The sequence below is a fragment of the Xyrauchen texanus genome, chromosome 16 (genome assembly GCF_025860055.1).
Source record: "Xyrauchen texanus isolate HMW12.3.18 chromosome 16, RBS_HiC_50CHRs, whole genome shotgun sequence".
NCBI classification, from domain to species: domain Eukaryota; kingdom Metazoa; phylum Chordata; class Actinopteri; order Cypriniformes; family Catostomidae; genus Xyrauchen; species Xyrauchen texanus.
The window spans coordinates 12,757,210-12,772,712 of NC_068291.1; the positions used below are offsets into that span (position 1 = coordinate 12,757,210).

Consider the following 15,503-nt stretch of genomic DNA (forward strand, 5'->3'; position numbering starts at 1 on the left):
ATCCTTCGTCTCCACTCTACAAAATGAAACATGTATGCCAAATAGAATGTGCAACTAAAGTTTTTCTTTTAAATTCATTTTACGTCACAGTTCTTCTTTAAAAGTGTAACTGTTGCAGCAGTGTAATCTCTAGCGCCATACACCGCCTCGGAGGCAAAACGAAGTGCATTTGCGTTTCATTTATTTCCAGGATAGTACAGGAAATATTTATCAGCGTCTTGCTGCTTAATAGGTCTGCTATATGCTCTACAAATAATATGCTATTTTGTCCCTGGAGATTAAACGTACTGTTGACAGTCGCGATGAGAGACTCTCATCTTGTTGTTCCTTCCAGGATCCAATGGTTAGGAATAGAGGGTGGGGGCGGGGTTAGGGTATCTGCTGCCTCTCAGGAACAAACTGAGGCACCATCGTACTATCGGTGTGTGCTCAGGCGCTGGTGGGTGGAGATTGCAATCAGCGTAGAGATCATTCAATTCCGAGGAAATGGAGGGTGTCCTGATCGCTCACAGTTAACGGATAAGTGTTTAAATGATGTCCTCATAGCTGGTCTAATCACGCCATGGATCAGATGACACTGGTGAGAAAAAATGCAATTACGGTGGAGAACGTTATTGAATAGAGTTCACGTTGAGCAGGAAAAGAGTGTCTAATGTTTCCAGCAAAAATATTGCGTACACACACACATAAATATCTCTCTCTCTCTCTCTCTCTCTCTCTCTCTCTCTCTCTCATATATATATATATATAGAGTCAGTGTTTTGTAAATACAGTAATTTTTGCATGTTTAGTTTATATTTCTTTCTATTGATTCCGAATCGCTTTCGGCGACGGTGTCCAAAAATAATAGCGCGTTGAATGTGAGCGTTTAGAGTTGCCATGGTAACAACATTTACAGCGCTCCCTTTCCTTATACAAATTAGGAAGAACAGGCTGTCAATATTTCGATCAAATAAAATGTTACGCTCTGCGAAGTTTTATCTACAATCAAAGCAATTTAATGGTCTTAATTGCTAAATAAAATTTCCCAATATTTTGATATACAAAACATGTTGTCTTACAAAAGTGTAAAACACATATTATACAGAAACCTGATATATGGCCATATGTGAACGTATATAATAGTTCATATAGTCTATTTGAGCACATGTGTACATATACAAATTCCACTAGTAGGCTATATGGGAAAATATATTTATTTACATGAATGAAAACTCCCATTTTTGTAGTATTTTGAAAGATATGTTCCATGCATACACAGGTATGTGAATTTTTAAATCAGTGAAAATCATTTATGAACATATTTTTCACATATATTGCCATATATCAGATTTTTGTATGGGAAAGTATATACTATAAGAACCAAACATAATATAAATGTTGTAGCCTACATGAGAAAGATTTCTATCATGCTAAAGGAATGTTCCGGGTTCAATACATGTTAAACTCAATCGACAGCATTTATGACATAATGTTGATTACCACAAAAAAATATTTCGACTCGTCCCTCCCATTTAAAAAAATAAAAAAATAATAATTTACTTACAGTGGAAGTGAACAGGGCCAATTTGTATATGTTGAAATACTCTCTTTCAAAAGTATTGCCACAATTTGTAAGCTATATGAAGTTGACATGATTTTAGTGTGCTAAAATTGCTTTCTAAACTTTTCTGTGAAAGTTATATGCAATTTTACAACTTTGTTGCCATGACAATGTAGCAATAAACACTAAAACCCTAAAACGACTGTAAAAATTACGATTTGAACAACTTTACAGCTCAAATAAGTTTTAATGGAAGAATGGATGAAAAATAGTAAAATTCACTTCCATTTTAAATGCCTCACTGTAACTGATGTTTTCTTTTTTCTTTTTTTTAAGAAAAGAAGGGGCGAGTCAAAATTACTTTTTGTGGTAATCAACATAGTGCCACACATGCTGATGATTGAGCTTAATTTGTTTTGAACCCGGAATATTCTTTTACATTTTTGTCAGGGGTTATTTAACATGACAAATCAAGCAGTGACTTCTAGACTTTCCAGGGTATCATAATTTTCACACCGGCGCGGTGTTCACATTCAAACCGACTAACACTGATGTTACCTCTGGTTGGACACTAAGTGTCACTATGGGGTAATTTTCGTTAAGCAATAGCCTACACAATAATGCAAGGCAGATTGATTTCAAACTTTGCATTTTTTTAATTTTTTGGACTAAAATTTCAAATTAAACTGGAAAAAATATTAAGTGCAATTAAGATGTGTGTTGTTAAACTTTTTGAAAGATGGCTTTACAACAGTTGTGAAGGGCAACATCTCTTTAGCAGTGAACCTACTTCATCCGTGCATTCTCTCTATCATGGGCTACCAGTCGGGTATTTATTTTTCCGGGCAAATACATCACTTATTGTGGGTTGTTGTGGGTTTTATGTTGAAGTTTTTTTAGCTTTCATATCAAGACCAGTTAAGCTGCTTCGTAAGGGTAATGACTTTGAATGTGTGTGAATAAATTACATTTTGTTCCCTCCTAGGGCTGGGCGATACGCAAGAAATATGTTCATGATATTTTTTATAATTAAAAAAATAAATAAATCACAATATCCAAATACATCGTCAACCCGCCGGCTGAGGGATCGGTGAATATTCTTGCTTTAGTGATTTTGTTTTGAAAATTAAATTCATATATTTAAAAAAATGAAAAACTTAAACCAAAGACATTTTTAAATTCAAATTGCACTTCAAACTAAATAAAAAATCAATTAAAATAACAAAGTGGTCAAAAAACATATTTAACCACCTTTCCATTTACTGTCACGCAAGTATCCGTCTATGACAACAGGCGGAAAATTACTGATAAATATTAACATCTAAAAACAATTATATATGTAAACATAATAATTACCAAAAAAATTGCCCTAGATGTGGATGTGGATGTGGAGGTGAGTGTGAGTGTATGTCTGTCTATGTGTGGCCCTGCGATGGACTGGCGACCGGTCCAGGGTGTCCCCCGCCTTTTGCCCAATGTTAGCTGGGATAGGCTCCAGCCCCCCGCGACCCTGTACACAGGATAAGCGGTTGACGATGGATGGATGGATGGAACATAATAATTATAATGATAATAATCACTGAAATGAAATCATGGTTCGATGTGAACATGTTTTTGTATTATTTGATGATTTAATCATAATCACAGCTGTATAGGCTGTATATAAAGTGACCTGCAGAATTGTGGTCACAATGACCTGCTCTGTGGAAATAAAATGAACTGAACTCAAAGCACCTCTGATGGTCTGAGGTCATTTGCAGCATTCTCATAGACGATACAATTCTTGCAAAAAAAGATCAGAAGACTTAAACAAAGAAAGAATGAGAACCCTTTACATACGCCAGTTCCACGAGATTGCACGCCTCCAAACATACAGTGCGTCAGATATGCATAGACGGCTTTTCTGTTTGTTCAAGCATGTGTCTGTGTATCTAACAGCATTTCTTGTGTCATTCCAAATCCAAGACGTCTTACTATTGCCCACCATGCACTTTATATTCGCTACCTGCATTTAAACATCTTCTGTCAGTGAGCGTACTTTTCTTCCTGTGTAATTTGATACGTTGGTAAAGAATATCTGGCTTTCAATATGTTATTTAGGTTCATTTATCATGGGTCACAAACTCTTCATTTGGCAACTATTCTTTATTTAAGGCTATTCAATTCATAAGGCTACTGTATTGATATTGGAAGTTCCATTTATAATGTTTTCCCCCTTAATTCTTAATTCTTATATCATTGTCAATCATGCAATCTTAAGACTTTATATTAATTGAAAGTATACATGGAAGAAAAAAACACAACAATCCACATAACAACAGTAAGGGTTTCTATAAGAGTTTATTCAGTCAGTCAATCAATCCAACATTCATACTAAATAAATATTCTTTCTACAGATCTCTCCCACTTTAGATTTCACCAAATCTTTAGAGGGAGGCAGTGTGGAAGTTTCCAAAAGCCATTTGTCCTTTTCTGAGGAAATAAAAGACTGATCCATCTCTCGAGATGCATTTGGAGGCTCTAAAGACCACAAACAAGCAGCAGCTGGAGAATTTAGAGCTTCAGCACCAGATGGGCTTGGAGAAGAGGGTTCTGCAGAACTCGCTGCTCTCCACAAGCACTGAATGGATACTAAAAACCAACTTACTACAGGAGTGCATCAGTAACCATCCTGGCCGAGACGCTGAGAAACATCGAAGGTATTTCCAGTCTTAGATGTGGAAAAAGTACTAGTTTACTTACTTTTTCTTGTACTTAAATAAGCCTGTAGAAACCAAACTTACACTATAATGATGTAATAAAACACAAAGTAGAGCTTTTTGAAGAATTGTTACTCAGCTCTTGCCATAAAACAAGTTCCATAAATTCCAACAAAGTAGTCCATACAATTTGTGTGCTATATTCCAAGTCTTTTGAAGCCATACAATAGGTTTGTGTGAGAAACATACCAAAATTTAAGTAACTATTCACTGATAATCACCCTCAATGCAGGCTAGACACAGTCAACTCAGTTACTAATGACATACATTTCGGCTTGTTCCTCGCACAAACCTATTGGCTTCAGAAGCCTTCAGATATAGCGCATGATACATGGGATATGGCATTTTTCTCTAATTTTTGGATCTTGACAGTCACTATGAACTTGACAAGAGCTGCAAAACAATTCTTTAAAAATGTCAACTTTTGTGATCCATGGAAAAATAACAGCATGTGTGTTTGGATCAATATTAAAAGGAAATTTCACCCACAAATGAAAATTGTCTTATTTAATCACCCTCTTTTCATCCCATATGACTTTCTTTCTTCTTAACACAAACTAATTGTTTTTAGAAGAATATCTCAGCTCTGTAGGTCCATACAAAGTGAACCGTGGCCAGAACTTTGAAGGTCCAAAAAGCATCCTTTTTTGCTATACATTTTCCTCCCTGCCCAGTAGGTGGCGATATGCATGAAGAATTCAAAAACAAATTAAGAAAAACTCTTAGGAGAAAAGAGCCTTTAGGAGGGCTGTTTGAAAGTGGAGATTTATAGTATAAAAATAAATTAAATATTGTTTATCTGTTTCTCACCCACACTTATCATATCTCTTCTGAAGACATGGATTAAACCACTGGATTTATTACTTTTATGCTGCATTTATATGCTTTTTGGATCTTCAAAGTTTTGGTCACATTCACTTTATTGTATGGACATACAGAACTGAGATATTCTTCTAAAAATTCTTCGTTTGTGTTCTGCAGACGAAATAAAGTCATACACATCTAGGATGGCATGATGGGGAGTAAATGATGAGAGAATTTAAATTTTTGGGTGAGCTATGCCTTGAAGGGGCCAAAGTAGTCATTCTCCATTCTTATCCTCAGCTCGAAGTTGATTCTTCAGAATTTTACCTCAAATGGGATCAAGTCTTCAAGTATTGTAACCAGTTCTAAGGGAATGGTGAGAGAGAAGCAGAAGAAGCCTCTACCACAAGAAACGAAGGCAGCCAAAGAGGAGGCAGACCTGACGGAGTGTCAGAAACAGTTCTGCGTCATCCCCATCCCTGAGCACATCTCAGAACCTCTTTATGATGACCTCATCCGTGAACAAGAACGCTTGAGGAAAGAAGGTCGCGAGCAGAGGAAAGATTTCCTCTTGACCATGCAGAAGCCCTTCAGGTTCCACAAGAGGGAGGAGAAAAAGCGAGAGAGGCTGAAGGAGATGGCCTCTTCCAATCAAAGTGAAAAAACAAAACCTGTTATTGTGAGGAAACCTATACCGCAAGCAGTGTCAGACCCCAGGTTCTCTGAACAGTTGAAAGGTGCCATGTATTTAAAAAATAGAGAATTTGCATGTTGTACTCACAAAGAATATGTAATAATATGAAATGGATTAACTGATGATAAATCATATTTAAAGGAATAGTTTGCATCAAAAATAAAAAATTCTTTCATTATTTACTAACCCTCATGTGATTCCAAACCTGTATGACTTTCTTTCATCCATGGAACAAAAAAGGAGATGTTTAGCAGACGTTTAGCATGTCTACACTCCAATTTTCCATACAATGAAAGCAGATGGGGATTCAGATTGTTAAGCTGCAAAAAAAGTACAAAATGCAAAATACATGCAAAAGTATTATTAAAGCAGTCCATATGACTCATGTTCTATATTCCAAGTCTTCTGAAGTCATAAGATAAAAATGTAAGTTGTTATTCGCTGAAGATATTCCCCTCTTGAGCAACTCTCAAATTGCATTCATATTCAAGTATGGTGTAAAAAGACCTATTGCGCCAGGTTTGACGTCAATAACACCACATTGCATTGGTTCTTGCATGTCTTGTAATGGCATTATGGCAGTTTGAGTATACACATGCTTAAAAATACATTTGAGAGCTATGGCAAAGGGAAAGATTTTCAGCGAATAACTTTTGGGTCAGTTCCTCACACAATGCTATTGTTTGACTTCAGAAGACTTGGAATATACTGCAAGAGTCATATGAACTATGGTGCTTTTAGGCTTTTTTTATTGGAGCACATCTCTTTCACTGTATGGACAAAAGCACCCGGGGCTTTCTGCTAAATCTCTCGTTTTGTGTTTTACAGTAGAAAGAAAGTCACATGGGTTTGGAACAACAGGAAGGGTTTTTGAACAATTAATGATTTTTCATTTTTGGGTAAACTAAACATTTATGTTAGCACATGGTGGCTGATTCACAATGTAATTTTTTCTCTTGTGATGCTGGTTCAGAACAGGAGCTGCAACGGAAGATTCGTATTCAGAAGAGAGCTCAGGAGACTCTGAAAGCTTCCTCAGCTCCCATTCTAAGGCAGGAACTCAGTGCAGATAGCCAGTCCCGCATTGCTCAAAAGACCAAAAGCAAGATGCTGAGTTACTTGGAGCAGAATCCATCCTTCAGACCGAAGACTAACACTGCAGTACCTGACTTTGATAAGCTGTACCAGGCCTTTCAACAAAAGGCAATGGAGAAAGCACATAGGAGAGATGTCACTCACTGTAAGCCATTTCAGCTGCGCACATCAGCATTACAGCCACGCCACAGGAGCCCAGAAAACTCACTGGTTGGTTATTTTCATGTGTAGCTTTGATTACTTGTTTAGAGGTTTGATGAAATTTCTTTGAAGTTTGTAATTACTTTAAAGGAATAGTTCACCCAATGTCAGCTCCAGAAATATGCATATTTATAGGAGAAGTTTTGCTGATTGTCCAAGCTGCTCTATTCCATAAAGTTATTGTGGATGTTGACATGGGCTGTCAAGCTCCCAAAGTACAAAAGAGAATCACTAAATCACACACTATATTCCAAGTCTTCTGTTGCCATTTGATTGTTTCTTGTGAGGAACAAGCCGAAAGTTGTCATCACTGAAAATCTTGCTTGATAGTTGTAGTCACCATTCACTTTTATTGTATTAAGAAAAACAGCAAGGACATTCTGCAAACCTTCCTTTTTTAAAATTATTTTTTTTCTTTGATTAACAGAAATCAGACACAACAAGTTTAAAGAGGAGCAGTTCATTTGGAGGCTTGACATCACTGTCTCTGGATACTCTTCCAACCTATATAACAGATGCTGCCAGGAAAAGATCTATGGCTGTAAGGTAAGTTTGGAGCTGCATCTAAAAGCATAAAAGAATGACTAGTGACCAAAAAGTTCAAATGAATAAATAAAAAACATGAACAATTTGTCATCGTGTATTCACACTCATATTCATTTCAAAGCCTTATGAATTTAATTTTTTCCTTTAAAGACAGAAAATAAATATTGCAGAATGTCCAGAGTGCTTTTTTCCATAATGCAGACATGGGCTGTCAAGCTCCAAAAATATCAAAAAAGCTTGCGATACTCCAAGTGTTCTGAAGACATAGGATAGCTTTGTAGATTTGTATGAAGAAAAGTCAAATTTAAGTCAACTTAAGTCGATATTTGCTCAAAATCTTCCCCTCCGCCGTTGTTCTCAAATGCCATTCTCACTTGTATTCATATAGTACTATAATGACGCCGCAGATGGCCGCCTCGTGTGGAGCTCTCCAATTATTTTGGTGTTTTTGATTGTTTGTCCCATGTTAATAATTTTTTCCAACAGTTTTACCAGGGAGGAACTGCTAAACATTCGACAGCACATGCCAGATAATCTTTTCCCATTTTTTTGACTATTCTGACATTTTGCTGGACAATTTAGTCAAAGTTGTTTTAGCACACTATGAGACTCCTTGTGCTTCACAGAAACCCGGCGAAGCCATTCCAGAGAGCAAATTACACCTGCCGGGCTTTCAGCTGTTCAGAGCGGATCGCATTGTAGAGTTAATGGGGAAAATGAGAGGCGGAGGAACTTGTTTTTACATTAATAAAAAGATGGACCAATGAAGCAGAGCTGGAACTAAAAGCCTGCTTTGACTGCTCTGATTGGAGTGTTTTTGAAGCCAAAAACCAATCTGGACGAGCTCACAGATACTGTGACATCATATATCAGTTTCTGTGAGTAGATGTGCATTCCTACTAGGACTTATTTAACATTTAACAATGGCAAACCATGGTTTACAGGAAAACTTAGACATCTTTTTCATGCCAAAGAGGATGCTTAGAGAAGCGGGGATAAAATTTTGTATAATCAGGCCAAAAACACATTGCTGCTTCAAATGCTCCACTATCATCCCTGTCCCAAAGAAACCCAATATCAAAGGACTTAATGACTACAAGCCTGTTGCTCTGACATCTGTGGTCATTTGAGACACTTGTGTTGGCCCACCTGAAGGACATCACTGGACCCTTTCTAGATCCCATTCAATTGGCCTATAGAGCAAACAGGTCTGTGGATGATGTAGTCAAAACATCTGGACAGACCAGGGACATATGCAAGGATCCTTTTTGTGGACTTCATTTTGGCTTTCAACACCATCATCCCAGCTCTCCTATGGAATAAATTAACCCAGCTTTCTGTTCCCACGTCTATCTGTCAGTGGAACACCAGCTTTCTGACGGACAGGCAACAGTTTGTGAGACTGGAGAAATTTACTTCCAGCACATGTACGATCAGCACTGGGCCCCTCAGGAATGTGTGCTCTCCTCACTACTCTATACCAACGACTGCACTGTCAAGGACCCCTCTGTCAAGCTCCTGAAGTTTGCAGATGATTGTGGACACCCCAACATTGACCCTGCTCACCATTCTAAGCAGCAGTGGAGTCATTCAGGATCCTGGGCACTACCATCTCACAGGACCTGTAGTGAGAGACCCACAAATGCCCAGCAGAGTTTGTACTTCCTTCACCAGTTGAGGAAGTTCAATCTGCCATAGGTGCTGCTAATCCAGTTCTACTCAGCAACAGTCCATGAGTCTGTCCTCTGCACTTCAATAACTGTCTGGTTTGGTTCAGCAATGAAATTGGACATCAGAAGACTACAAAGGACAGTTCGGACTGCTGAACGGATTATTGTTGGCCCCTACCCTCCCTTCAAGAACTATACACTTCCAAAGTTAGGACAAGGGCTGGTAAAATTACTCTGGACCCCACTCACAAAGTCCACTAACTTTCTGAACTGTTGCCTTCTGGTCGACGCTACAGAGCACTGAGCACCAGAACTGTCAGGCACAAGAACAGTTTTTTTCCCTCAGGCTATCCATCTCATGAACAGTTCAAACTATACTATAATTACACAGGTGGCCAAAAGTTTGGAATAATGTACAGATTTTGCTGTTTTGGAAGGGAATTTGCACTTTAATTCACCAAAGTGGCATTCAACTGATCACAAAGTATAGTCAGGACATTACTGATTTAAAAAACAGCACCATCACTATTTGAAAAAGTCATTTTTGATCAATTCTAGACAGACCCCATTTCCAGCAGCCATCACTCCAATACCTTATCCTTGAGTAATCATGCTAAATTGCTCATTTGGTTCTAGAAAATCACTTGCCATTATATCAAACACATTATATGAACCATATCATTGTCTTTGTGTCCCATCACACATGCATCAATTCAAATTAGAGCTGTCAGATTTAACGCATTAACGCAGGCGATTCATTAAAGAAGTATAATGCTTTAATTTTTCTTTATCGTGATTTACGCATTTACTCACAACACAATTTTTTTTTATCTGCCTGTCATGTAGAAGATCTCTAGAGCTAAAGGACCTCAAGGAGCAGGAAAATACTGAGTGGATGAGACAACACATAATTAAATCTCAAGCTATGAGCAGGGCAGTAGCAATGCGAGCCAAGGCAATGGACCCCCATAAGAGTCTGAAAGAGGTCTACCAGGAGAAACTCAAACAGCACCGGTGACAACTTTAAGAAGAATGACCATTTGTTTATTGATCTGCAGACTTTAAGGGAATGTTCCAGGTTTCATTCCAGCTAAGCTGTATCAACAACATCTGTGACATGCTGTCGAGTACCACAGCAGTCCCTTAGTTTTTTAAAAACAAACAAAAAATGTGTTCACACTATTATGCTCACTATGGAAATCCTTGGGGCAAGGCAATACACAGGAATAAACATAAAAATTATTGACAACGTTTTAAAAGTATAGCCACAAGACAAACTTTATATGTAAGATTAGTGTGATAGAATCAATAAACAGTCTTGCATGTCCAAAGTTACTATCCAAATTTCCAACTCTGTCATGACAATGTAAAGCCAGTAGACCTGGTAACTTTTGAAGTATACATGCTAGGATAAATGAAAAGGACATGACATAACTATCCACAACTATTCACAAGTCAAAATTATTTTATGATTCTAAGTTCAGTCATGAAACACTACATGGTGCAAGCTGTTAGTTCCTCTGTTAGACAATTGGCTTGCATATACTATGTTCCAAGCTGAGAGGTCCTTTGACATCCGTTAGCCAATGAACTTGCATATTTGCATACTCTCTCTTTGTCTCACATTTAAATTGCCTCAGTTGTTTAAAGGTAAGCTGATTTCATTACAGCGCGCTACGAGATTTTCCCTCTTAAAACATTCTCCTACCTAGCACCAAACTTCTAAAGCTGCTTCAAATGTATTTTATGTTTGTCTAGTTGTGCAGCAGCAGCATGGCTGTGTATGTTTTGCCAGTTACGATTCTTCTTACTTGCTCTCCAGCAGCAGCGTAAGCAGATCTAGTCCATCAAGACCAAACCTACAAACTTTTCACATCAATTATAACATAACCCGTGTTCAATACCAGTTAAGTTCAATCAACAGCATTTGTGGCATAATGTTGATTACCACAATAAATTATTTAATTTTACCACATGCAACCCCGTGTCCACATGCTTGGACGTTGTATTTTGGCATTGCCATACGCAACGCATAATTTAATTTAATTTAATCCAGCTGATCTCAGTTCAGGAGACATGTGGCAAAACAACAGAGGAGATTGTGTTTGGTTGAAACGCCAGCAAAACTATCTGGTAAGACACCTAATTACGTTTTTGCATTGACACCTGTTTGAGTCTGTAGTTTCATCTGATGTGCCATTTTTATCATTTGATCGATTTATCGCTAATCGGCACAGTGTTAAACACAATGACCGCATTTGTGGACTGTGTGCTCCGTTTCGGTTAAAATATCTTATATTCCCTGTGTATTATCATATTGAGAATTAATAGATGCATCCAAAAACTGGAAAAGTTTGCTTTCAGAGGCTTTATATTGAGTTAAAAACAAGGTGCATTTCAATCTGTTCTGAGCCCAGGGCAGACAGACAGCACACTGGAGATTGTCATTCACTAAATAGGGAGCAAGGGAGCATTCTGTAGCTCTCTACGCAGCTAAGAGCACTCAATTCAAACTTCCTATTTAAAGTTCAGTTTCTTGCAGTAGATGATGTTTGGACCTCTCAAAATTGTTGGCAGACATGAGACAATGATAATCAGTACATAGATTCGGTATTTTGTATGCACAATTTTATTTTAACATGGTTGGCAGTGATTGGATGATGCTGGCCGTTACTTTGAATCAGAATTATGTATGCTAATTTCTGATGTTATGTCTGTAATGTCTCAAAAACACAAATAACCAACACTTCTGGAAACATCATAAACAATTTTATTACAAAATTATGACTTTCTATAGCTTGGTATTATTTAAAATGTCACATCTAAGTCCCACTGTCCACATATGTGGACATACATTTTTAGGAAAACTTTTAGAAAAAAAAAAGTTTTTTTTCTTCCATGTTTCTCAGGGACTACTAGTTACAAATGAAAAATGGAATGGAAAATGCACACAGGGGTCTCAGGAAGTTAAAAAAGATACAAATTTTAGGTTACAGTGAGGCACTTACAACAGAAGTTAATGGAACCAATTTTTAAGGGTTTAAAGGTAGAATCGCGGAACTCAACATTTTATATATATTTTTTTTATTTTATGCGTTTTACCAGAAATGCATGTTTGCTTGTTTTACACCATTATGTCATCATGTCAACAAAGTTGTAAAATTGGATAAAACTTTACTCAGAAAAGGTTGGTTAGCAGTTGCATCACTAAAATCATGTTAACACACATATTGTTTACGTTTTGTGGCTATACTTTTAAAGTATTTGGAATATTGTAATGTTTGCAGATTCACCCCATTCAGTTCCATTGTAAGTGCCTCAATGTAAACCACATTTATATTTATTTTTTTAAAGAATAGGAGGTTTAATGGCAGCCAGCTGATACGTGATAGCTGTGCAGTGTGTAAACCTCACTCCCCTGGCATTAAGAGACACACTAGCAACTGAGGCTAGATGACTTTATAGCCCCCTTGCTAGCGCATCCAACTCCTATGCCGGGGATCGAATCTCACTTGGGGTGGGTCAAGTAGGACCGGTGACAGAGGGATGAGTCAAAATTATTTCAAGATTATGCCAGAAAAGCTGTCGATTGAGCTTAATTTGTATTAAACCAAGAATATTCCTTTAAATATATTCCAAGAGTTGTCATGACTGAACTGTGGTAATTGACAGCATGTCACAGCTGTTCATATAGGTTAATTAGTTGTGAACTGTAAACATTCCTTTAATGAATGAACAAGCTATCACACATGCAGTGACTAACTGTGAGTTCTTGTGTATGTAGGCAAGCTGATCTAGAGAGGGTAAAATATTATCAAAAAGAACTTAAAGAAATAAGAACTCGAGTGACAGCCCGTCCGTACCTCTTTGAGCAGGTGTCCCAGGTACACTACCAGCTGTTTAAACAGTTTTTAATTTTTTATTTCAGAATTCAATGTTTAATTATTCAAAATCTGCATACTGTATGCAAATGCTTCAGAGCACTAAACTTCTTAACAAGTACTCGTGTTCTAATTTACAGAAAAATGCCAAAAATAATGCAGAACGCAGATACAGGACTACTTTGGAACAAGCAGGTTTGGATGAAAATTTTGTGAGATCAAAGGGAGAAACTGATAAGCTCATCCATGGATCAAAAAGCGTGGCTGATGAATCTGAAGATGAGGAGCATAACAGCAATGAGAGTGATTGATGAAGTGGGTGGTATTTAAATGAAGAATCGCAGATTACCACTTTTGCATTGTATGTGTGTATTATGTTTATGAGTGTCACTGAGTTGAATAAATCTGTTCAGTGCAAAGATTTATCAGTGTGCTGTAAAGTAATTATGACAGTTTCACTCTGAACTTTATGGGTTACAAGAGATGAAGTATCTCAAACCAAAAATAATCAAGAGAGTCTTACTGGAAATAGAGCAACATGGTTATTACATATGGAATGATCTATATATTTTTAAAACAAAATGTGTGATTGCAAGGCTTTATTGTCATTGGCATTAAAGTAACCATACAGATATTATGATGTTGTGGTCATATGCATACATGGTGATCTAATATGCTATTATTTACATTTTAGGAAGTGGGGAAGATATGTAAGGAAAGATGAGAAAAAAGAGGGGAATGTGGAAACCAAAGAGGAAGAGTTGTGCTGACAAAAGACATGTTTGATGAGCTGTTGTATTCCAAAATCCACATGTGCAAGGAAGAACATCAAAGCACTGGCAGACTGTTCCTCAAATCATTTCAGTGTTTGAAACATTGTGTGTTGTGTTATACTTATTTTGATCAGTTGATTAGTTCACTATTACTATTGCTCAAAACCGCTTACCCAATGAAAGAAATTCTCTCTTAGCTAATACTGTTATTTATACAGGGGACCTTTTAACCTGGTACATTATAAAAATATGAATTTGACACATTGACATTTTAGCTTTTGTAAAAATGTACTAATTCCATGTATTCCAGCAATAAATGTCTTAAAAGTTGTATGTATATATATATATATATATATATATATATATATATATATGTATATATATACATTTACAATGTGTATATATATATCCATATAACTTAAAAGGCTAAGTAGTAGCCAGGTGCTGCTAATCAAATGCCCTTGATTAATTGATCATCAGCAAGTGTGACCACCTCTATAAAAGCTGAAGTTTTAGGAATTTGCTGGTCTGGAGCATTCAGGTGTGTGTTAACACAATGCCAAGAAGGAAAGACATCAGCAATGATCTTAGAGAAGAAATTGTTGCTGCCCAACAGCCATTTCCAAACAATTTAATGCAAGAAAGATTATTTACAAGTGGAAAACATTCAAGACAGGAGGAAGATCGGCAAATCTATAACAGAATGGCTTAAACAGAAAAGCATCAATGTGTTGCAATGGCCCAGTCAATGTCCAGACCTGATTGCAATGCTGTGGGGGGACCATAAGAGAGCTGTGCATAAACAAATGCCCGTAAACCTCAATGAACTGAAGCAATGTTGTAAAGAAGAGGGAGCCAAAATCCCTCCACAACGATGTGAGAGACTGATAAAATCATACAGAAAATGATTACTTGAAGTTATTGCTGCAAAAAGTGGTTCAACAAGCTAATGAATCACAAGGTGTGCTTAATTTTTCACACATGGCTTCTCCATTTTGGCTTTATTCTTGTTAAATAAAGCATGACACAGTGTAATATGTCATGTGTTGTTGTTCATCTGAGGTTGTAGTTACCTCATTTTAAGACCTGCTAAGGACCAGATGTTTTTTTATTATGTCCTGATACATAAAACCATAGAATTCTAGTAGGGTGTACTTTCATTTTCACATGACTGTATGTATATGTATATATATGTGTGTATATATATATATACATATGTGTATATATATATTAGCTTTACTTTTATGAGCTTGCTTTTCCACTGCAGTTTAGTGCAGCCTCAACGCGGGTGGCATTATAGGCTGATCATCATAGTTGCGCCGCCTCTACTGCTGTATCTTAAATGTGACACAAACACAATGAAGGAGCAATGAGTAAATGGTATTTTTGATTCTCGGCATGTGCCTGTTTTTCACAGCAAGATGACAAACTTTGTTTCAAAAGAGGTTGACGGCAGCAAGAAAAAATACAGCTAAAAAACAGGAGAATTTGGGAAATCATACACCAAAGCACAGACAAGGACATCACTGTGATAGCT

The 15,503-nt window shown here is 37.0% G+C and overlaps 1 protein-coding gene across 1 annotated transcript; it reads left to right on the forward strand.

Annotated features, from left to right (window-relative positions):
- The first annotated feature begins 562 nt into the window (after positions 1 to 562).
- On the forward strand, positions 563 to 14,990 carry fam161b (FAM161 centrosomal protein B). The gene is given in 10 exon segments (XM_052145817.1): positions 563 to 580; positions 3,940 to 4,025; positions 4,027 to 4,242; positions 5,407 to 5,843; positions 6,774 to 7,105; positions 7,524 to 7,642; positions 10,159 to 10,326; positions 13,097 to 13,196; positions 13,334 to 13,508; positions 13,888 to 14,990. Coding segments are annotated over 9 exon segments (1,647 nt in total). The 3' UTR covers positions 13,505 to 13,508; positions 13,888 to 14,990.
- The last annotated feature ends 513 nt before the right edge of the window (positions 14,991 to 15,503 follow it).